The sequence below is a fragment of the Bombina bombina genome, chromosome 12 (genome assembly GCF_027579735.1).
Source record: "Bombina bombina isolate aBomBom1 chromosome 12, aBomBom1.pri, whole genome shotgun sequence".
Classification (NCBI taxonomy): Eukaryota; Metazoa; Chordata; class Amphibia; order Anura; family Bombinatoridae; genus Bombina; species Bombina bombina.
In genome coordinates, this window is record NC_069510.1 from 26,067,459 (window position 1) to 26,092,416 (window position 24,958).

General features: G+C 37.9%; 1 protein-coding gene across 1 annotated transcript in view; it reads right to left on the reverse strand.

Annotated features, from left to right (window-relative positions):
- Positions 1-24,958, reverse strand: part of LOC128642637 (collagen alpha-1(I) chain-like) — a 509,301-nt gene that overhangs the window by 134,155 nt on the left and 350,188 nt on the right. Inside the window, exons 8-17 of the mRNA XM_053695420.1 lie at positions 23,648-23,692; positions 23,428-23,547; positions 13,904-13,942; positions 10,329-10,382; positions 5,731-5,784; positions 5,475-5,582; positions 5,187-5,240; positions 4,456-4,509; positions 3,098-3,142; positions 2,956-3,009 (exon numbers count right to left, since the gene is read on the reverse strand). Of these exons, the coding sequence (XP_053551395.1) occupies positions 2,956-3,009; positions 3,098-3,142; positions 4,456-4,509; positions 5,187-5,240; positions 5,475-5,582; positions 5,731-5,784; positions 10,329-10,382; positions 13,904-13,942; positions 23,428-23,547; positions 23,648-23,692 (627 nt within the window). The remainder of the gene's footprint in view (positions 1-2,955; positions 3,010-3,097; positions 3,143-4,455; positions 4,510-5,186; positions 5,241-5,474; positions 5,583-5,730; positions 5,785-10,328; positions 10,383-13,903; positions 13,943-23,427; positions 23,548-23,647; positions 23,693-24,958) is intronic.

Sequence of the window (24,958 nt, forward strand, 5' to 3'; positions counted from 1 at the left end):
GGGTTGAGATCTGGAGACTGGCTAGGCCACTCCAGGACCTTGAAATGCTTCTTACGAAGCCACTCCATTGCCCGGGCGGTGTGTTTGGGATCATTGTCATGCTGAAAGACCCAGCCACATTTCATCTTCAATACCCTTGCTGATGGAAGGAGGTTTGCACTCAAAATCTCACGATACATGACCCCATTCATTCTTTCATGTACACGGATCAGTCGTCCTGTTCCCTTTGCAGAGAAACAGCCCCAAAGCATGATGTTGCCACCCCCATGCTTCACAGTAGGTATGATGTTCTTTGGTTGCAACTCAGCATTCTCTCTCCTCCAAGCAAGACGAGTTGTGTTTCTAACAAACAGTTCTACTTTGGTTTCATCTGACCATATGACATTCTCCCAATCCGCTTCTGGATCATCCAAATGCTCTCTAGCATACTTCAGATGGGCCCGGACATGTACTGGCTTAAGCAGGGGGACACGTCTGGCACTGCAGGATCTGAGTCCCTGGCAGCGTAGTGTGTTACTGATGGTAGCCTCTGTTACGTTGGTCCAGCTCTCTGCAGGTCATTCACTAGGTCCCCCCATGTGGTTTTGGGATATTTGCTCACCGTTCTTGTGATCATTTTGACCCCATGGGGTGAGATCTTGCGTGGAGCCCCAGATCGAGGGAGATTATCAGTGGTCTTGTATGTCTTAAATGTTCTAATTATTGCTCCCACAGTTGATTTCTTCACACCAAGCTGCTTGCCTATTGCAGATTCAGTCTTCCCAGCCTGGTGCAGGGCTACAATTTTGTTTCTGGTGTCCTTCGACAGCTCTTTGGTCTTCACCATAGTGGAGTTTGGAGTGTGACTTTTTGAGGTTGTGGACAGGAGTCTTTTATACTGATAACAAGTTCAAACAGGTGCCATTAATACAGGTAATGAGTGGAGGACAGAGGAGCCTCTTAAAGAAGATGATACAGGTATGTGAGAGCCAGAAATCTTGCTTGTTTGTAGGTGACCAAATACTTATTTTCCACCATAATATGCAAATAAATTCTTTCCAAATCAGACAATGTGATTGTCTGGATTTGTTTCCACATTTTGTCTCTCATAGTTGAGGTATACCTATGATGAAAATTACATCCTCTCTCATCTTCTTAAGTGGGAGAACTTGCACAATTGGTGGCTGACTAAATACTTTTTTGCCCCACTGTATGTACAGCACACATACACATATATACATATACACATATATCTACACACACACACACACAGACATACATACACACACACACACACACACACACATAAACATACATAAACATACATGTGAGAAAAATACATTTTTTCGCTTGGTGTTTTTGTTAAAGGCTAAACCTTTTGAATAAGCATGAGGAAAGTAGGTGTGTAAGTTTTTATCCAATCAAATGAGTTATACATGTTTAAATTTCAGCCTAGTGGAGATTGACATTATGGCTATGAATACTGCGTAAAGCCGGTCCAGCTTTCACCTACTCAATCTTTTTTGTCTTGCTCCATTTGCTTGTTTATTTTTAAAGATTTCTGTATTAAACTTGGATGTTTTAATTTACGGGCGTACAGCACTTTTTCTTGTTGCATAAACCTAGGTAGGCTCATAGGCTGATTTCTAAGACTCTGCAGTCCACCTCTTATCTCACAGTCTGGCTGTGAATAGCTAATAACATATACTGTGTTATAGATATATAGATAGCATTGTACTCACACCAGTGGAGTTATTTAAGAGTCAGCACTAATGGACTAAAATGCAAGTTTGTCTAAATCACTTAGATAAGGGGGCAGTCTGCAGAGGCTTAGATACAAGGTAATCACAGAGGTAAAAGTGTATTCATATAACAGTGTTGGTTATGCAAAACTGGGGAATGGTTTATAAAGCGATTATCTATCTATTTACACAATAAAATGTATTCTCCCTTTAAATAGTTAGTAATCTATTCCAATCACATTAACCTTTTAACGCCGTTATGCCGTTCTATTCCGTCATAATTACACTGGGCTTTAGAGCCGTTATGACGGAATAGAACGTCATAGCCAACGGCTGTCCTGAAGCCTTCTGTGCTTCCTGGATTTGATCGCGGTCTGGAGGGCGTTCCTAGTGTTATAGGGACGCCCCCCAGACCCGATCCAATAATTGAAATCTCACGATCGTGTGCACGATCACATGATTTCAATTTGTCTACATCGGAACAGTTGTTTCCGATCTAGACACTTTAGCCCTGGCAGGAAAGGGTTAATAACACAAACACATAAATATATATATGCATATAAGCAATGTAAAGACACTTTTCAGTGCCGTTTTTTTCTAACACCCCACTCCTGCCAACAATACTGCCTAGTGCAGTTATTTTATTAAAAAATAAAGATGCTGTTAGCCTTACTTTTTAATAAAATACACTACACTGTATTTTGGGGGCATTTGGGGCATATTTAAAAAAATAACCAGAGATCTGATCTCTTGTTAAGTTTATAAGCACTAATTGCTGACGCAAGCTTGTGGTAGTAATAACCAGCCTCTTGTAATGGCTGATTAATTATCCCACGCCCGCAAACGGGCAAATTTGTCCCGTTGCGATTGTGCGATAATTTAGCGCTCCACTTGTAATCTAGCCCTATATATCACACCTCTTGAAACCATAAACACTTCTTCATACACTAAATACAGGATGTACATTGTACCTTCTCATAACCTCACCCCTGACATTGCAGGGCCCCCCAAAAGCCCTGCCCAAAAGGGCACACCCGAACCAAAGTTTAATTGGGTGTAGGTCAGCATTATAGTATAGTTGTTACTATACAAATAAACATACTGGATTTTCAGTACAATTCCGGGTACCTGGCAACACTACATATCAGACAACAAACCATAGAACTTCAACTGTATTCCCAGTTTATTACTCCATGACTAATAAACTACCCTCTAATTTGCCCTGACATCGTACCATTAGCCCAGGAGGACCTTGGAATCCTACAGATCCTTTTGTTCCCATTGGACCCTAGAAGACAAAAAAACAATCTGCATATTATTCTGCTTAAAATAAAGACTAATTCTAAGCCACTGTAGATTGCATTGTTGGACTTTACCTGCACCCCAGTCAGACCAGGTGGGCCAGGCTCTCCCTTTATACCCTGAAGAAAAAGAAATTAAGTTGTAGGACTGTTATTTTTATAATATAAAACCTCTGAACCTAATATAAGGCACATTAATTGTAAAGGGAAATAGATATACACTGTGCCAACAAAACATCCATTGTGCAACTTAAAGTGAATGTAAATTTTAATGAATGAGTGTCCGGTTTTTAAAAATACTATTAAAAACAAGGGCACTTTAATTCATTAAACTTTACATTGCAGCGTTTTTTTTTAAATACTTACCTTTTTCTTTAGGAAACCCAGACCGCGATCCTCCGGCTGCAGCTCCTCTGTACTAACCTCAGCAATGACGAAACCGGCTTTCTCCAACTGTGACATGGACTTACGAGACGGACGCCCTGGGGTGCACGCCAGGATTGGAGGAAGACGGTTTTGTCATTGCTGAGGTGAAAGTGCCCTGTTTTTAATAGTATTTTTAAAAACTCATTCATTCAACTTTACATTCACTTTAAAAAAAAACACTAAAGTCAAAATTAAACTTTCATGAGTCAGATAGAGCACACCATTTTTAAACAACTTTTCAATTCACATCCATTACCTAATTGTGCACAATCTATTTATATGCACACTTTCTGAGGCACCAAATCCTACTGAAATAAACTAAGTGCTTTTGCATTGTCTTTTTATTATTCATTTATTGACTATGCAGTTCTACTGTGCTTCATCACCCTTTAAAAACTTGTACTCCAACATTTTCTGTCATCTATATGAAAAAACAGTAAGTATCATTTCCTCACTTTTTTAACCTGAGCTCTGAAGACATGCTAACCCTATGAGCGAAAAATTGCGATTGTGCTCATGCGTTTGCAATTTCTGTACACACAAATGCTTCCTTATATTATCTCTATATCAAAGCCCAATGCTTAATAATAATAATAATAATAATTGTAAATTAGCATTTTATTACTTCTCTCTCCTACCTCCCACTGGGAGTGTAATTTTGTCTGCTGGCTATGTTTACACAGTTTCTCTATAGCCAATACTTAAGTATTTAAACTTTCAGTACAGTTAGGGATACTACAGACAAAAACAGCTATTTCAAATGCAAAAATAAAGGTAAATGAGCTATTTTTAAACACGTTAATACACTCCAGCAGTTATAATGGATAATTGGGAACAAATTAAAGGGGAAAAAGTTTACAGTACACTGTCCCTTTAACCACTACAAATCTGCTGTCTAAGCAGAGCCAAAACGTGATCATAACCAACCAAACAATTAAAGAACCATTATAGGCCACTCAGAGTGTTCACAATCACAATATACAGAAGCAAATTGAATTTGTTATTACCTTAACGCCTTTGAAACCCTTTTCCCCAAAGGGTCCCGGAGCCCCAACATATCCCTGTAAAAAGAAGACATATTGACTCCTCGGCTTGTCACGTGAATAAACTATTTGTAATGCTGTTCTTTGTAGTTACAATATGTGCTCTACACTTGAAACCCATTTTTTGTTTTCATTCATGATTCAGACAGAGAATACAAGTTTCAAAAAGTTTCCTATTTGCTTATATTATATATATATATATACACATATATATATATATATATATACATATATGTGTATATATATATATACATACTGTATATATATATGTATATATATATAAATGGATAGCATGTATACAATTGGATTATTATCTTGGAATTAATATTTTACTGTACAATCATTTTATATGAGTCACCGTTGCATAATTCCAATAAAAATGCAATTAATCTCATTGTGAAAGATATTTTCTGTTAATATCACTCTTTAAATAATGCCCAATAAACATTGTAAGATATTTAAATTTAATGTAATCAGTAATTCTCATTATTAATAAATATAAACAATAATACAGATTCTGTGTATCTCAGGTAAATCTGAATCTTTGTACAAAAATAACAAATTAAGATTGGAAGAAAGAAATGAGAAAACAGGTTTCTCCTTCACAAGTGCAAACGTTTCACCTATAAAACACTACACATCTTCATGATTTTGTTTAGTGAAGAGAGATTCATAAATGCAAGTCCATAACTTACGTCCTCCCCTTTCTCTCCTGGGTGCCCATGGTCTCCCTTAAACCCTTGTGGACCCTAAAGGCAAAACAAGAAATAGAAAATATAACTTGATATTCTGCTTTAATAATCGGTCTGTAACTAACAGTATACAGATGGGCAGAATAAAATCTAGGCAGCTGATGAGATAGGTGGTAATGGGTAGGAGGTCTGTTGAATTTCATTAAAATAAATCTAGAATTCTCCATAAATCAGAATCCTTGTGATGTCGTTTAAGCAAACTATTGATAGAAACCATCTGGAGATTCGCACCTGCTCTCCTAGTACTCCAGGTAATCCTGTTTTCCCATCTAACCCAGGTGTTCCATCTTTGCCAGGAATTCCAGGGAAGCCTTGAAGCCCCTTAGCTCCCTCCAAGCCCTGGGGGGGAGGCAAAACAAGACCATAAAAAACACAAGTGCTAAGGGTACAGAATCATACAGTAGATGGAGTAATAAAGTCCAAACAATAAATATAATATCAGAAAACCAATAAAAAAGATCATATATAAACTAAAAACAAGTCCTACCATGTGACCACGATGCCCTTTCAATCCTGGTCGCCCCGGTTGTCCACTTAGACCCTAAGCAATAAAATAAAACATTTTAAATATTGTTGTGCATCTCAAAGGCTACCAAAGCCTCAGGTATTAATTTTATTTTGATAAGTTAGACACAGCTCATAAAAGACATCTTCAATTCAATAAATAAAAAGTTTATTATTCTTTTAATATCATTATTTCATGTGAACCTAATTATAATGATAAACTGCAATTTTTTTTGACACCCAACGTTGGTAACAAATACTATTGTTCCACCTGTCTATTCTTGTGTTGTTGTTGCTCCTTTTACTTTATTTCTTAAAATAAGAACTAGTTTATGTTTCAGGAATCTCTAAAAAGAATTCAACGACGACTTCCTCATGGCAAAATAAATTGTTTTTTAACTGATACACAAATGACCTACAATTAAAGAACAACCCTCTACATGCTTAAAAATAATGACTCCATGAGAAATTACTCTAAAATCAAGGATACTATTGGACTATGACTATGGACCTAATTTTCTCAAATTTGCAAGCTTGTACCGTGACAGAGGAAGTCCTCACTCAAATCTCTAAAAACCCCAAAAATGTGCAATTGGCGAGCTAACTTTCACCTTCTAGATTGTAAGTTCCCACTGGAAAAGGTCCCTTAATTATTCCTGTATTGTTTGAAACATTTTGTCCTGTCTCTTAAAAACATTGTATCATCATTGTACTTTTATCTTTTGTACCCATGGACAGCGCTGCTGAATCTGTTGGCGCTTTATAAATAAAGTATAATAATAATAAAAGAAAGTAATGACGCTCTCTGGGTTGGAGAATTGCACCAGGAAGAGGGAGTGTGACAGGGAGAAACCCAACACTTATAGTAACATTTCTTTTAAGCACATACAAATTAAATTAAACTTAGAAGATACAAATAAAATGGATGTGTCTAGCAAACTTTCCCTAGCAATCCCATCTAATTGCACATGCATGCTTGTTTCTATCAGTGCATAAGTGCACTGCATATTTTGAATCAATCTTGTTAGCTAATATTCGGCAAGAAAAAAACAGCAAGATCTTCAGGTGTAATATGCTTAGAGAATACAAGGTTCATCCAACTCATTAAGGCTATAAGAATCATTTTACAAAAGAAATCCTTTGATTTGCGTAATCTTTTTAACTTCATATTTTGAAATGACATTGTACAAGAAATATGGCCAGCCTGAGAGGGGTTGGGCGGGTGTCCGTTGTGAGGCGGGCGACCGGGAGTTCCAGGAGCCCGGCCAGCCATTCCTAGAGATGGTGGTTGCTCTGAGGAGCCCAAAACCACTGAGAAACAACAGGGGTGAGGTTGTAGGGGGGTGGGGATTTAACCCTTGCAGCCCAGTATCCGTGACAACTCCCCCCTTCCAGTTCGGCAGACCCGGCTAGATCCCCACGGGTCTACTGGGGGATGTCCGAGGAGCATTCTATTTCAGTCTGCCTGGAAGGTCCATCGGCATACTGAATGTTAAAGTTAAAGGGCTGCAGGGCTAAACTCCATCTTAATAGACGTCCATTATCTCCCGACACTCGATTAAGCCACACCAGGGGGTTGTGATCGGTGAGGACAGTGAAGGGTCTTCCATAGAGGTACGGTTGTAATTTCTTGAGGGCCCATACCAGTGCCAGGCATTCCTTCTCCACCGCCGCATAGCCTAGCTCCCTGGGCAACAGTTTCCTACTGATGTAGGCTATGGGGTGGTCTTGTCCTTCTTCGTCTAGCTGGCTTAGTACTGCTCCCAATCCAAACATGGAGGCATCTATGTGGACACAAACGTTTGGTGGGGTTAGGCACGGCCAGGACTGGGGCAGAGATCAAGGCAGACTTGAGGCTCTGAAAGGCGTTTTCACATTCTGAGGACCACAGTACCTGTCGGGGCAGTCTTTTACGAGTCAGGTCGGTCAGGGGTTTGACTAGGGTGCTATAATTGGGGACGAACCTTCGGTAATAGCCGGCGGTTCCTAGGAAGGCTAAGACCTGGGTCTTAGTTCGAGGAGTGGGCCAGTTTGCCACTGCCTCAACCTTGGCGGGCTCCGGCTGCTGCTGCCCACAGCCTACTCGGTGGGTCCATTCTGTGAAAGGCTGTTCATCCTGCTTCCTTAGTGTCCGGAACTTCTGCCGGTGGGCCTCTGGTGTGAGCCCATATCGGGCAAGGATACGATCTTTCACCTTGTTATAATCCTTTTGGTCCTCAGAAGGGGTAGCGTGGAAAGCTGCCAAAGCCCGCCCTGACAATTTACCGATCAGGACAGACAGTCTATCGGCCTAGGCTACCCCCTGCAGTTTGCATTGGGTCTCAAAGACCTGAAGGTAACAGTCAATATCCTCCTCCTCTTCCTTGTAGGCTCGAAAGGCCCCATGGGGTAGCTTGTGCGGTCGAGGAGCCGGCACTCCATGGGTTGATGGAGACCCTCCTATGGACTGGTGGATTTCTGCTAACTTGAGCTGGGTAACATCCGAAACGATCTTGGTGATGACCTCCTCTGGTGGCCGGGTTTCATATAACGCCAACCGCCACTGCACTTCACGCTGTACATCAGACGTGGATGTCCCCGGAGTAGATACTGTACTTGCAGCTGAACTTGGCGTTGTAACAGATAGCTCATTGCCCCGGTCGTCATCCGACCCGCCGGCCGCCTGGTCCTCTCCCAGCATTTCTCTGGTGGGGGTAGTTTTGTTCCTGGTACACACAGTCTTTCCTCAAGTCTCCATTCAATATTACTTCTAGCTGGTGGTTTGAATGTCCCAGGAAGTTGGAAGCATCCCACCGCTGCCAGCCAATGTGACGGATACACCTGGCTACCCCGACTGGATAGCTCCGCCAAACAGGTCCTGCTTCCTCCCTGCCGACTGCAGCTATGTAGCTGGCAAGTGACCACAGCCTGTAGCCACCCCTGATGCCCGACAGCACCAGCACTCAGGGTCCCACCCTGTGGCAGACTCCAGCTACCAGACTAGATAGCTCTGCCAGAGTGTCCTTCCTCTGCCTGGAACAGGCTGCTATGTAGCCCAGGAAAAGTGATTTTAGCTGGAGCCAAGCCAAATAACTAGACAGACTAGCCTTCAGGTTTGACAAGAACTGATTTTATTGAAAACATGCACTCCTTTTATACAGACAGCTCATCTTGATAAGACCCTGGACAATCCCACTATTTTCCCGCCATTCCCGCCCCTCCAGACAGTCCGGCACCTCCATAGGAGCCACAGTCCCACATAATCCCAATACATATGGATGGCGGTTTTGGGGTGATCCCAGTGGAGTGGCAGCACCAGGGTGTCATTTTAAAGCTCCTGGTCCCCAGATTTCACAGTCCAAAAATCAGCATGATTCGTTGCTGGAGACCGGAGTTACAGTCCATTGAAGTTATGGGGGTTAGGGGTGTCCAAAACCCCCGGTTCCCAAAGGAGCTCCCCTCCGGCAATTCCACCACCCCTTGTACTCCCCAGGGGCTACTAATCCCAAAAAGAGCGGAGCTCTGGGGCACATGGTTGCTGGAGCGACCTGGGTTAAAGTTAGCAGGTGTTCTGCTGTCCTGTGGCCGACCGGGAGTTCCAGGAGCCCGGCCAGCCTAGGAGGGTTTTCCTGGTCATAAACCAACTCTTCTCTGAACACAAAAAGAAGCCAAAACAAAGCAAACAAACAGCTTCCTAGAGATGGTGGTTGCTCTGACGAGCCCCAAACCACTGAGAAACAACAGGGGTGAGGTTGTAGGGGGGTGGGGATTTAACCCTTGCAGCCCAGTATCTGTGACACTACTTAATTATTTTATTTCATGATTCTGAAAGAGCATATGATTTTAAAAAAACTTACCAATTTTCTTCTATTATTTAATTTGCTTCCTTCTCTTGTTATCCTTTGCTGAAAGATTTATCTAGGTAAGTTCATGAGCAGCAAAGAACCTAGGTTCTAGCTGCTGATTGGTGGCTGCATATATATACCGACTGTCATTGGCTCACCCATGTGTTCATTTAGAAACCAGTAGTGCATTGCTACTCCTTCAACAAATTATAACAAAAGAAGGAAGCCAATTTGATAATATAAGTAAACTGGACAGTTGTTTAAAATGGTATGTTCTACATAAATTATGAAAGAAATATTTGGGTTTCATGTCCCTTTAAGGGGGCCTTGTATACTGCTTAAAATCAGTGAAGACACATTCCAGGTGCGGAAGAGCAATGAATTAAATACCCAAATTGTTTTTTCTGCTCCTCTCAACATTGTTTCCCTGTGTGAGAAACTAAAGGTTCCAAAACCCTCTGAATTTCGTTTTTTATTCCTATACAGGCTCTGAATAAATACTGTTTAGATCAGTACTATAAACAAACATTGCTGCCTGGAAATAACTCTAGTCACATTCTAAGCTACAAATATTGTGCGACTCTGTGAGGGAAATATCAGCTCAAAATGTTTGAGACCGGAGTTTAAAGGGCAGCATATTTTTTTTGTGTGCCTTGGGCAGCACAGAAACTAAATATACCACTATTTGTGGTATCCAAGCCAGACTATTTTCCACCCATTAACTAATATTCTTTATATATATTATTCCTCTGCTTACCGGAGCCCCTTGCTTTCCAGCAATTCCAGGAAGACCAACAGGACCACGACTTCTCTGAAAACACAAGGCAACATTGGTAAGATGAATTAAGCTTTGCGGGACAATATAGAAACAGTTTGATATTAACTTAGGTTGTTCTTCTGCCCCAATAAAGTGTGGATAATAGTTCACCCACTGGCACATGAAAATATAATTATTTATTTTGCATTATGCATAAAACTTTCGATTGACCCTTGTCCTATACATTTCAAGAAGATATAAACCTTCAAGATAATTTCCGTGATATATTATTTTCTAACCATCATTTGGGAGATTATCACTCTACATAAATATTTTCTCACATTAAAGGCAAATTGTACTCAAAATGTTTTTTTTTTTTTAAATTAAATTAATTTTTTTAATGGATGTTCCTGTACTGACTTGGCCAACCTTTTCTTCGCCAATCGATCCTATTAATCAGTGAGCACTTTAAATTAAGACATATTTTACTTGACCCATTTCATGCAACAATATTTATAACATATTTAACTGTTGCTCATTTGTATACATAAGAAAGCAAAAGGGAATATGGGAGCAAAAAAGGGTAGAATTAAAACAATAGTACAAATTTAATTTTTTAAGATTCACTCACAACAAAAACATTGCTTAAAGCTAAGGTTTACTTATAGGGGTCTATTTATCACTGCACATGCAGACAAGGTTACCAAACAGAGAACCTGTCCACCCTGGATTACGGAGCCAATGCCTTGTACCATTCTGTGAGATAATGCTCGTCGAAAGCTGCCTCCTGCTCTCACGTGATTGTTGTCAATCACTCCGGTCAATTCAATTCAGGGTGATCGTAATCTATCACCTCTGTGGTAGCGCAAAGTTTAAGAAACAGAGCAAGCCTTGCCTACATATCTTGATTAATGTAGCCTATATCAGTATAGGATTATCTATAGCCTATGCCCACTGGTTTCTCTGGCAGTTCAAAAGTACATAGATGTTGTTGATGCTTTCGCTATTTAAACAGAACAAGAATTTTGGATGTAACTGAAGAATTTGGTTGGTTCTTCAAGAGCACAGAAGAAAAACAGAACAGGGGGTTTATACACAGGAACCATAGAAACAGTACTGCATTGTTATATTTAATTCTGTGTATCTTGGCTGTAAGGGAGATTTTTATTGTAAGTGTACATATGATCAAATGTAAAAGGCAAGATTGATTTAACTTTAAAAACTACACATATGTTGAGTTTACATTGGTGGTTTTATGATTTTATTTGGCCATTAAAATGGCTGTCGATAAAAAATAACTCCTTTTTATCCATTTACAAAGCTGCCAGATTGTCTTTTGCAATTGCTAAACTATGGCAGCCAAAGAACAATTTGCATTTAACAATTTGCATTTAATGACTTAAAAATTTCGAAAGCCACTCAGGTGTAAAGGGTTAAGATGCCCTTGATATCTTACATAAAAAGATGCCTATAAATCTGAATATTTTACTATTCCATTTATTAAGTTGCAGATCTGACAAAGGATGCAGAAGAGATTTTGGGGCATATTTATCAATGTGCGAGCGGACATGATACGAAGTGGCATATCATGTCCGCCGCACATGGATAAATGCCGACAGCATATGCTGTCGGCATTTATCATTGCACCAGCAGTACTTGTGAACTGCTGGTGTAATGCCGCCCCCTGCAGATTTGCGACTGCTAGCAGGGGGTGTCAATCAACTCGATTGTATTCGATCGGGTTGATTTCTGTACGCGGCCTCAGAGCAGGCGGACAAGTTATGGAGCAGCGGCCTTTAGATATGGAGCTTGATAAATATGCCCCTTTGTGTGCAATAATAACTTGCGCCAGTGGATGCTGCATTGCTGGATATGAATGCGGGTAGTCAGGGTCTAACATAGATGTAAGTTAATTAGTTTAGTACATATTTAAAAACATGTGTCTGCTGCGGCTGAGTTGATCACAGATGAGGGACTTTTACACCATCTTGCAAGAGTTGCTAAACAGCATACTCTGAGACACAATGTTCCTCTAAAAATAACCAAGTTAAATGGAAGCTAAATGAAAAAAGGGAGAGTGTTATATTTATCATCATACAACGTTGTAATGCAGTTGTAAAATGAAAAAAGAAAGTATGAAAACTGGGTGCAAAATGGAAGTCGATAACACCAGCCAAATAGTTTAACAATTTGCACCTCAAAGTTAATAATGCAAACGGACATTTGGCCTTAGAGTTTATGTATGATGTTTTTTTGCGTGCCTGTTCTATTTGCTTGCTTTTGATGCAGGTTTCTAGAATCTCCAGAAGTAGAAAGAAACTTAAAGGGACACTAAACCTACAATTTTTTATTTCATGATTCAGATAGAGCATGCAATTTTAAGCAACTTTCTAATTTACTCCTATTATCATTTTTTCTATGTTCTATTGCTATCTTTATTTAAAAAGCAGGAATGTGATGCATAGGAGCCGGCCCATTTTTGGTTGAGAACCTGGGTTATGCTTTCTTATTAATAGGTAAATGTAAGCCCCCAATAAGCAAGCACTATCCATGGTGCTGAACCTAAAATGGGCTGGCTGCTAAGATTTACATTCCTGCTTTTAAAATAAAGATAGCAAGAGAACGAAGAAAAAATGATAATAGGAGTAAATTAGAAAGTTGCTTAAAATGTCATGCTCTATCTGAATCATGAAATAAAAAAGATTTGGGTTCAGTGTCCCTTTAAGGTAAACTCTGGCAATTGAATTTTTTAGATTCTAGAGCACCTAGACTTAGAACAAGTCTAAGCATTTTGCCAAATATCATTTTAATGGGATCTCTCCCATTTAATGTAAAGACATTTTTATGCATTTACACGTTTTACTGTGGACCGTTACATATAACTGTCTATCAAACCTTAGTGTTCTTTGAAGATATATCGGTCTGGATTCAATAAGACCCATTCATTTAATTAATATCTCACTGGAAAAAAAAACTTGTTGCAAAACTACATTCCTAGTTTGTGCCAGCCCCCATATTATATCCACAAATTGCGATTTCAACTGAACTATGATTAACAAAGCCAGATCTATCTCTCAAACCATTCACTTTTGCCCACATAGAACAAGTTCTGCTGTGAAGCACACTTTCACCAGATTAAAATCAGCCTTAGATTGATCTGACTGGCAGGTCCTGCTCTTTTGTGATTTGTTGCCCAAAAGCTAGGGGGGGGGGGGGGGCGGCATGGTAACTGTTGCCCACTATTGTGATCACAGGTGTACCCCGTGAACCTTGTACTTCCAGATAATGAAAAATCTGCCCCAAATGTATGTTTCATATACAGGATAGGAACAAATTAAGTACAATGTCACCGTTTCAATTAGCTAGCTAGTTCTAGCTAACATGCAGTCTCTACTTGGGTAAAGATTAGATTTGCTTGATCATCTGTATCACTAATTACTGTCAAGTTTGATAATCTGCAAGGGTGTTTTAATGTGTTTATTAACTCTTTAAAAGCCCAATCCTTTATGGCTATAGGGCAGAAGTGGTTCCATTATACCGAGGATAGGTCAGCTCTGATAACGAAGGACACTCACAGGCCAGCCTGCGTGCAGCAGCTGATAGAACGACGTGTGCTGAAAGACACAGAAGGAATATAAGGTAAGAAACAGAATTTAGCATATAAGGTGGTCGGCTGTAATAAAACTAACAACACATATATAATATGGTATAATCAGGAGAGATACATAAAAATAAATAAACGCTGGGATGTGCCACAAACTACATATAAATATTTTAGAACCCACTTCAGAACCCAAGTCAGATTTTTTAAGGGATATGAAACCCAAAAATGATCTTTTGTGATTCGGACAGAGCATACAATTTTAAAAAAAAAACTTGCAAAAAACGAGTTGCAATAGCACTCCACTATTGATGATGGGGATGCCCTGTGTAATCTCCCTTTAAATTGTAGTGTACATTGGGCTAGAGTGTAAAGTCAGGTCAGATCAAACTGACCAAAGTATGGACTTTTAATAGCACCTCTGTGTCCCCTAAATAATCATCTAGCACCGGGGGTGAAAGAACATAGCTACAATTAAATTAAAAACACAAATATGATCCCGTGGTACTCACTAATAATAGAACATGAATACCTCTGTGTGTCTGATTAAGACTCCCTATAAATTATACTGGGAGTTCTTGAGGGTTCTATAAATAATTACCTTTAGAATATTATAATATCCAGGAGAATTAGGGTAGTAAAGGTTAATAATAATTTGGTCAAGTGTGATTGTGCACTTTGTAGCAACAGGAGCAGACAATAATCCTCCCTCTTGTGTCCCAGTATAAACCCCTACTGGAATAGTTGAACTGGTCAGTTTATTGCACCGAATGCATTAAAATTGTAATCAAACCAGTGTGTGGTTCACACAATTGGGGTAATATTTTATCAGTAATTACAGGGTTAAAGGGACACTAAACCTAATTTTTTTCTTTCATGTTTCAGATAGAGCAGCAATTTTAAGCAACTTTCTAATTTACTCCTATTAGCAATTTTTCTTTGTTCTCTTGCAATCTTTATTTGAAAAAGAAGGCATAGGAGCCAGTCGATTTTTGGTTCAGGACACCGGACAGCACTTGTTTATTGGTGGGTGCATTTAGCCACCAATCAGCAAGCACAACCCAGGTTGTGAACCAAAAATGGGCCAGCTTCTAAACGTACCTTCTTGCTTTTCAAATAAAGATAGCAAGAGAATGAAGAAAATTTGATAATAGGAGTAAATGAGAAAGTTGCTTAAAATTGCATGCTTAAAATTTGGGTTCAGTGTCCCTTTAATAATATAGCAATAAATTGGTAGACTGAAAGATTGCAAGTCTGTCTCTATGTAATTATCAGTAATGGTTTGAACTTATTAGTGGCTAAGAGACATATCCATGTTAATAGTATCATTTAGAATTGATGTTGCGAAATGTAACTGTTGAATAAATTGTCACCTGCTTCAGTATCTAAAATTGGCTACAAAGTCGTCTCAGGTTATTACCACTTCGGTAGTTGCAAACAGCTGCCAAAGATAAATATTTTATTACTGATTACACCTAAGTATTTGGCTCATATTAGTGATCGATCTGTATATAAATAGCAGCACCATCAGTTTTAACTGATGTTGGCATTAATAATGTTTACTCTTGGAATTTATAAAGTATATATTCGATCTGCTCGATTGTGGTCACAAATAAGGCTGTATTAACTGTTGCCAATTCACACATACGTGCACACACAGAGTTAAACAACTATGTTATGGTTCGGGCCCACTTATCCCCAATGCTTTCAGACTGCGGTATATTATAAAGTATTTGAGTCCACTATGAGTTTAGAAAAGTTTCCAATTTACTAGTTCTATTATCAAATTTGTTTAGTTCCCGTGATATTCTGTGTTAAAGAGATACCTAGGTAGGCATCTGCAGCACTACATGGTAGGAAATAGTGCGGCCCTCTAGTGCTCTTGAAAACAGATAACATTCTTTCAAAACTGCTATAGAAATGGCGTTGGTTCCCTAAGCATACGTCCCTGCTTTTCAACAAATGATACAAACAGAACAAATAAATTTGATAATAGAAGTAAATTAAAACGTTGTTTAAAATCACATGCTCTATCTGAATCATGAAATAAAAATTCTTATCCCTTTAATCAAGTAAAAAAATGACATGTGGAGTGCACACTCAGTAATATCTGTGTGTGTGTGTGTATATACAGTTCCCATGATGCTTAGGCACTCTGAAGTCCAATCGAGCATCATGGGAAAGGTAGTTCTGAAACATCTGGAGTGCCAAGGTTTGCCATCACTGGTTTAGATTCCAGATGTTGATAATCAAGTCCAGAAATAGGTCTTTTAATAGGATGGACTGGAGTCAGATAGGCTGATAACAAGGACTGTTCCTGGAAATGTTTATATTCTGGCAAATATGGGAACTTATGATGGAAATGTTAATAAGGATGTACAAAGATATGCAGGGTGATATGGAGGGATGTAACTGGACAACCAGTAAATACAGTAGGTTTAGATGATAACAAGACAATGCAATAGCATTTAGTCTGAACTTCAAATGAGTAATATATGTTTCCCCCCGACAAATTTAAGTCTATTTCCAGTCCCACTGCATCATGTGACAGCCATCAGCCAATCACAAATGCATATACGTATATTCTGTGAATTCTTGCACATGCTCAGTAGGAGCTGGTGACTCAAAAAGTGTAAATATAAAAAACACATTTGTGCACATAAATTGGAAAGTTGGTTAAAATTGCTGCTCTATCCGAATCCTGAACGTTTAATTTTGACTTGTGTGTCCCTTTAAAGGAAGATGTGAAATGGATAAGCTGATAAAGAAGTCTGGGGATGGGCAAGTTAAAGGGGCATGACAATAATAAATGAAGGGACAGTAAAGTTAAACTTAAACTTTCTTGATTCAGAGTCGAGCAATTAATCAATTTCCCATTTTACTTCTATTATCAATTTTGCTTAGTTCCCTTGGTCATCGTAGGTGAGCTCAGGAGCGTGCATGTGCCTTAAGCCATCTGGCAGCAGTATAGCAATGTTATATATACTTGCAAACGTTGCTGCAGCAGAGTGCCTGTAGGATTCTATGGCAGGCAGTGTTTGTGACTATGTATAACATTGACATAAACATTGCTGCCAGGAGGCTAATAACACATGCACGCTCCTGAGCTCACTGAAGGATACTGTTTATCAAAGGATACCAATAGAACAAAGCAAAATTGATGCTAAAAGTAAATATAAGTTGTTTAAAATTATATTCTCTATAGAATCCATTTAAAGGGACAGCCTAGTCAAAATTAAACTTTCGTGATTCAGATAGGGCATGCAATTTTAAACAACTTTTCAATTTATTTTTATCATCAAATTTGCTTTGTTCTCTGGATATTCTTTGTTGAAAGCTAAACCTAGGTATGCTCATATGCTAATTTATAAGGCTTTGAAGGCCACCTCTTATCTCAGTGCATTAGGGCATTTTTTCACAACTAGATAGCTTTAGTTCATGTGTGTCATATAGATAACATTGTTCTCACTCTTGCAGATTTAACTAGGAGTCTGCACTGATTGGCTAAAATGCAAGTCTGTCAAAAGAACTAAAATAAGGGTCAGTCTGCAGAGGCTTAGATAGAAGGTAATTACAGAAATAAAAAGTGTATTCATATCACACATAACTGTGTTGGTTATGCAAAACTGAGGAATGGGTAATAAAGGGATTATCTATCTTTTTAAACAATAAAATTTCTGGAGTACACTGTCCCTTTAAGTTTAATTTTGTCTTTACTTGCCCTTTAAACTTTTTATAATTCAGACAGAGCATGCAGTTTTAAATATCTTTTCAAATGAACAATTCGAACATTATCAAATTTGCTTAATTCTCTTAGTATCCTTTGTTGGAGAGTAGGCTCAGGATCAGCAATGCACTGTTCTGATCTAGCCGAGCCCATTGGGTGAGCCAGTGTCAAGAACACTATGGTGTTGATTTATTAAGCAGCTGCTCATTCGGCTCGCCGGAATCAGGATTTAAGAAGCAGCGGTTATAAGACCGCTGCTCCTTAACTCGTTTGCGACCTCTGAAATGGCGATCAGATAAGATTGGGACGATTGACACCCCGTGCTAGCGGCCGATTGGCCGCAAATGTGCAGGGGGCGGCATTGCACAAGCAGTTCACAAGAACTGCTTGTGCAATGATTAATGCCGACAGCGTATGCTGTCAGCATTTAGCGATGTGTGGCGAATCATGTCCGCCCGCCGCTTAATTAATCAGCCCCATAATGTGAATTGCAGCTACCAATAAATAGATAACTCCAAGCAGTGACATTTTGCTTCTGTGCCTACCTAGGTATGCTCTTCAACAAAAGTTACCAAAAAAATATTCAGAATTCAGATAGATCATGCAGTTTAAACAACTTTCTAAATGAATTCCATTATTAAATTTGCTTTGTTCTTTTGGTATCCTTTGTTGAAGAGAAAAGCTAGGTCTACTCAGTGATCCCATGTCTATAGCACTATATAGCAAAAGTGTTTGCAACAATGTAATAAACTGTTGCCATATAATGCGCAAGATGGGATTAGAAGTATTTTCATATTGCATGCTCTATCTGAATCATAAAAGATTAATTTCAACTTTCATTTTCGTTTAAATAAGCAACAACAAAAACAAAAAAAAATTGATTTGCTAATGGATTGGAATGCCATTGATAAACGGTTTTAAAACAAAACATTAAAAAACAGTATTGACTGTCAAAACCCAGCAATGCTACTGAATCATTTAATATGAGTCTTCTAATTATTACTGGGTAGCGCCGACCCCTCCTGTTTTATAGAGCGTATAGGAACTACTGGATAATTGCTTCAGGGTATTTGTTTAAAACCATGAAAGCTGGTGATTTTTTTCTGTTCTAGACAAACACAGATAGTTTGCAGAATTTGTAAACACATTGTACATTCTTGCTATTTTGTATGTGACATTTCACTTTAAGAATATTTAAATATGACATATAAAAGTACAAATGTCTAATACTGCTGCTCAAAGTATATTTATTCATAAGAATCAACATTCAAATATTTATTGTCACTGTAATATTTTTTTCCTTCAAAAAAATGTAACATTCACCTTAGGGAAATGTATTATTCACACACTCAGAAGTAGAAACTATTAAAGCAAACTCACTTATCCCCTCCAAGGGATGACTATATTTAACCATCAGTTTAATATGGAGTTTAAGTCCATAATAAGGACCTTTCTTCCTTTAGTTAGCCTAATATTGAAGCTATTAGAAAAATAAACTCAAACAGTTGTGTTGTCAGGGGATCTATTCTATCTTTAAACTGCAGACACAGGGCCCAGAAGAGTTTAAAGGGACACAGAATCTTTCTTTCAAGACTTAGATAGAGCATGCCATTTTAAACAACTTTCCATTTTAGCTCTATTATATAATGTGCTTTGTTCTCGAGGTATACTTTGTTGAAAAGCATACATAGGTAGGCTCAGAAGCACTATAGGGAGCTGGCTGCTTATTGGTGACTGCACACATATGCTTCATGTCTTTGGCTCACCATATGTGTTCAGCTAGCTCCCAGTAACACATTGCGGCTACTTAAATAATCGATACCAACAAAATGAAGCAAATTTTGTAATGTAAGCATTGTTTTGCATAACCAACACAGTTACATTAATACACTTTTTACCTTTGTGATTACCTTGTATCTAAGCCTCTGCAGACTGCCCCCTTATTTCAGTTCTTAAGACAGACATGCTTTTTAGCCAATCAGTGCTGCCTCCTAGGTAACTCCGTGGGGCATGAGCACAATGTTATCGTTATGAATCACATGAACTAATGCCCTCTAGATGTGAAAAAATGTCAAAATGCACTGAGATAAGAGGCGGCCGTCAAGGGTTAAGACATTAGCATATGAGCCTCCTAGGCTTAGCTTTATCCTCAAAGAAAAATTGAGGATAAAAGTACATTAGAAATGTGTTTAAAATGTCATGCCATATCTGAATCATGAAAGTTTATTTTTGACTAGACTGTCCCTTTAAAGGGAAACGAAACTAAAAATAGTGCTGCCATCTAGTGTTCTTACAATATAGTGCTCTAGAAATGAGCTGGCTTCTAAGCATATGTCCCTGCTTTTTAACAAACGTTACCAAGAGACAAAGAACATTTGTTAATAGAAGTAAATTAGAAGGTTGTTTAAAATCACATATTCTATCTGAATAATGAAATAATTGTTTAGGGTTTCATATCCCTTTAATTATATGGAGAATATTGATATTAACCCTTCAATGTTTTCATTGAGAGACATTGTTTATTGATTTGTTATACATAAAATAGAACAATGTATCTTTATCTTATGACATTTTCTAACAATGCATGTTGACTTTGAAATGTTAATAAAGATTATGAGACTTCAATTCTGAATCACTTATTGTAAGTGATACATTCATCTGTAATAGGCTGAGAATAATACAGGTGGTCCTCGTTTTACAACGGTTCAATTTACACCGTTTCAGAATAACAACGTTTTTTCCAGTCATGTGACTGCTATTGAAAAGCATTGAGAAGCAGTGCATTTATTAAAATAGCCAGTAGGTGGATCTGTCTGTTTGTGTTGCAGCAAAGCCAAGCAAGCTGAAATTAATCAGTTTAACCAGACCTGAGCTATCAAGCAGATTCCAAAGGAACAAGATCTTCCTGTCTATAACTCAGTCCAGATTGGAATGCATAGAAAGAACTGTTTGCAGAAAAATGCAAGTGAAGTCTGTGTTGTGTGATGATTTTATTAGGTTTATAATGCTGTTTAGTAAATGTTTTTGTTCATTTAACTTAGTTTAATTATATATTCTGTGTTGTGTGATTATTGTATTAGGTTTATAATGCTGTCTAGCATTTAAAGTCTTCATTCTAAAGCTTTTAAAATAATGTATTAGGTGTTACTTATGACAATTTTGAGAGGGGCCTGGAACCTATCTCCCTCACTTCCCATTGACTTACATTATAAACTGGGTTTCAATTTACAACGGTTTCGATTTACAACCATTCCTTCAGGAACCTAACCCCGGCGTAAACTGAGGGCTACCTGTATATATATTTGGTTAGGAGTTTTAAAAAAACTAAACAGAAAACAAACAATATAGAATAATGATATACCTTTTGAATTTTTATAATCACATATAAACTGTATAGGCACAGTAAACACCTTGAGAATATATTATTGCATAGCTATTTATGTGTAGCAAAACTTTGCAATATACTTTCATTATTTATTTTGATACTTTTTTATGTAATTTTGCTCTGAAATTTGGGATTTTCCAATTCTTCGAACTTGAAATGTACCCTGTTATAAATCTTTCCCTACTTGACTTTATCTGATCACAAACAGCAAAGCAATTCACTCGATACTAACGTAATGACTGTGAATAGCTTTGTGGTCTGCAGATTGGCTCCTTCAAATAAACCAAGTGGTGAGTGGCTGTTGAAAAATGACTGCAGCAAGCAAGTTGTTAAATTGTTTACAAATGTTTAGACTTGGCTGATATGTTATTCTACAGCAACACAACATAAATGTCTTGTATCTTTTTTGTAGGTAAAAACTATTGTCATAAGGAACAAATGTCAAGGGGAACATTCGACCATTCAAATGTCAAAAAATATTCTGGGCAAATATCTTATTAATAAGTTGCTGAGGACATCTGATAAGTGGTCATATTTGATTAACTATAAAGAGTCTTCTTAATTTAAAGGGACATGAAAGTTTCATGTCCCTTTAAATTAAGAAGACTCTTTATAGTTAATCAAATATGACCACTTATGAAACCCAAATTTTTTTTCATGATTCAGAAAAAGCACCCAAATTTAAGCAGCTTTCCAATGCACTTCTTGTATCTAATTTCTTCATTCTTTTTGTATAATTTGTTGAAAAGCTTATCTAGATAGGCTCTGAGGCTGTGACCTAGCTACTGATTGGTGGCTGCACATATATGCCTCTTGGAATTGGTTTACCAATGTGTCCAGTTAGTTTCCAGTAGTGCATTGATGCTTCTTCAAGAAAGGATTGCAACAGAATGAAGCAAAATTGTCAATAGAAGTAAATTAGAAAGTTCTTTAAATAGGTATGCTCTATCTAAAGCATAAAAGAAAATGTTTGGGTTTAATGTCCCTTTAATACTGTATATATTGACTAATAAGTAAAACGTTGAATCTGTTTTATACTATAAATGCCAGGCATTCTAATACTAGCAAAGTATTTAAGTAGTGAAGATAAAAATGTTATTAAATTAGGCTGTGTGGAAATTACTGTTTGAAGAACCCTGGCATAGACAAGATAATAGTATGGAAAACCTGAAGATATTGATATTGAAGAAAAGAGTAATAATAGGTACGAACCAAGTGTAGAAATAATGTGCTGTATAGAGTTATATAGATATATTTATAAGGAGGAAAGAAGTGAATAATAAAATAAAGTACAATGTAATCAGTTAATCCAGAAATCAATAGATGGACAGATGATGAATAAGAACAATGATAAGGGTGGCCAGCGGTAAATATGCTAATAATCAGTGTTCTCAATGGGACCACCTTTTTAATGGGCACACCACCCAGCTAATTTAACTGACCACCTGGGTAACATTTAATCCAATATAAAACTAAAATGAGCTAATATTCCATTTGTTCAATGTTTGTTGCAGAAATGATCATTAAATCCATTTATGTTAAAGGGACAGTCAAGTCCAAAATAAACTTTCATGATTCAAATAGGGAATGTAATTTTAAACAATTTTCCAATTTACTTTTATCACCAATTTTGCTTTGTTCTCTTGGTTGAAAGCTAAACCTAGGTAGGCTCATATGCTAATTTCTTAAACCTTGAAGGCTGCCTCTTATGTGAATGCATTTTGACAGTTTTTCACCACTAGAGGGCGTTAGTTCATGTGTGTCATATAGATAACACTGAGCTCACGCATGAAGAGTTACCTAGGAGTCAGCACCGATTGGCTAAAATGCAAGGTAATGGCAGAGATAAAAAGTGTTGGTTATGCAAAACTGGAAAATGGGTAATAAAGGGATTATCCATCTTTTTAAACAACAAAAATTCTGGTGTGGACTTTCCCTTTATTTTGGAGAACACCGATAATGAATACTATAAAGAACATGAGATATTAAGATAGCTCCAGACATGTTAATAACAGGGACAACAGGTATACAGATAGATATGGAATGTCTGAAGTATACCATATGGACAAGTTCATTAAAAGAACACTAAACTCAAAATTAAACTTTCAGGATGCAGCTTTAAGATACTTTACAATTTAATTATATTAACAAAATGTCTTTTTATATATACTGTACACTTTCTGAGATACCAGCTACTACTGAGCATGTGCAAGAGTTCACACTGTATATGTATTTAAGTCTGTGCTTGGCTGAAGGCTGTACATGGTACAGGGGGCCGGCAAAATGTGCCATTGCATTGTCTTTTTATTATGCACTTGATGGTTATGAAATTCTAATGTACATAATGGTCCTATAAGTAAAGTATTGTATAGGTCATATGACTTACATAGAATGCTTCCCAGTCTTCCTTTGAGTTGCCCCAGATCATTATTGTTGGTAATCCTGGTGGCCCCCGGGGCCCAGGGTTCCCTGTCATCCCTACACGTCCCATGACACCTGGATCCCCCTGAAAATAAAAGAGAATTATAATATGTGCAGATCAAGCATAAAAAACTGTCCAAGATAGCAGACATGGATTAGATTTTCAGAACTAAGATGATGCTTACCTTGTCTCCTTTTGGTCCATAAAATCCAGGTCTTCCAGGACAGCCCTGAAATAAACATCAGTAAAATAAGCCTAGAACGTAACTTCCATATTGTGAGATTTCTGTTTTTTTTTTTTTTTTTAATTCTCATTTAAATATTCAATAAAAACAACACTATTTAATCAGGGGAACTTCTAGAATGTTTAACTTGGGGAAGCAAAGAGACACTGAGACTCCTATTCCATAGACAGAGTGAAGGTGGTTGGACTTAGAGTCATGAGTGGACATCATGGAGATTGCTAGTCTGTTCTTGGAGGGGCAATTATTTACTCTTTCACAGACAGAGTGAGGGTGGTTGGACTTAGAGTCATGAGTGGACATGGAGATGGCTAGTCTGTTCTTGGAGGGGCAATTATTTACTCTTTCACAGACAGAGTGAGGGTGGTTGGACTTAGAGTCATGCGTGGACATCATGGAGATGGCTAGTCTGTTCTTGGAGGGGCAATTATTTACTCTTTCACAGAGCATAAAGAGAGAATACTTGGGCTATTGGGGTGTGTGATAAAAGGGGGTGTGTCACTGAAGTAATTAAACATAAGAAATTGGACAGACCTTAAAGGGACATTGTACACTAGATTTTTCTTTGCATAAATGTTTTGTAGATGATCTGTTTATATAGCCCATCTGGTAGCGTTTTTATAAAAATGTATAGTTTTGCTTATTTTTTAAGAACATTGTGCGTTTTCAGACTCCTAACCAGTGCCAGACGTATACACGCGTTTACAGACTCCTGATTATGGTATCTGTCTTTTCATTTGCAGGGAAAGGGGAAGGTGGAAAGTGTCTGCTCTTTTTGTTTACCCAACCCCTTTCACTGGGTGTTCCCAGGCTACCTCGTCAACAGTGTTAAACTGGGAGCTTCTAAGTACGTTTTTAAAAGGTTTTATAATGGATTTTTATATTGGTATCTTTGCATATTCTTCTTTATAGTAGTGTCTATTACATGCAGTTATATGACAATTGGTGTATACTGTCTCTTTAAGAATATTTAAAAAGAGGTGCCAGCAAATCTATTATAAGTGTGTATTGGGAACAAATGACACCCATCCCAGTCTTGCCCTATGGACAGATAGGTCACTGGCTCTTTTGGTGGAGAGAGACACAACAGCATAAAGAGAAACTGGATTATTTTTTTTACCAACAAAAACATACATTTATTTCCTAAAGAAAAAAGAAATACATACATTAAAAAACACATTATAAGAGAATTTGCTAAGACCAAAGAACATACCATATCTGGTGGAACTTTCATGGGTTGGTGCCCCACTTAAA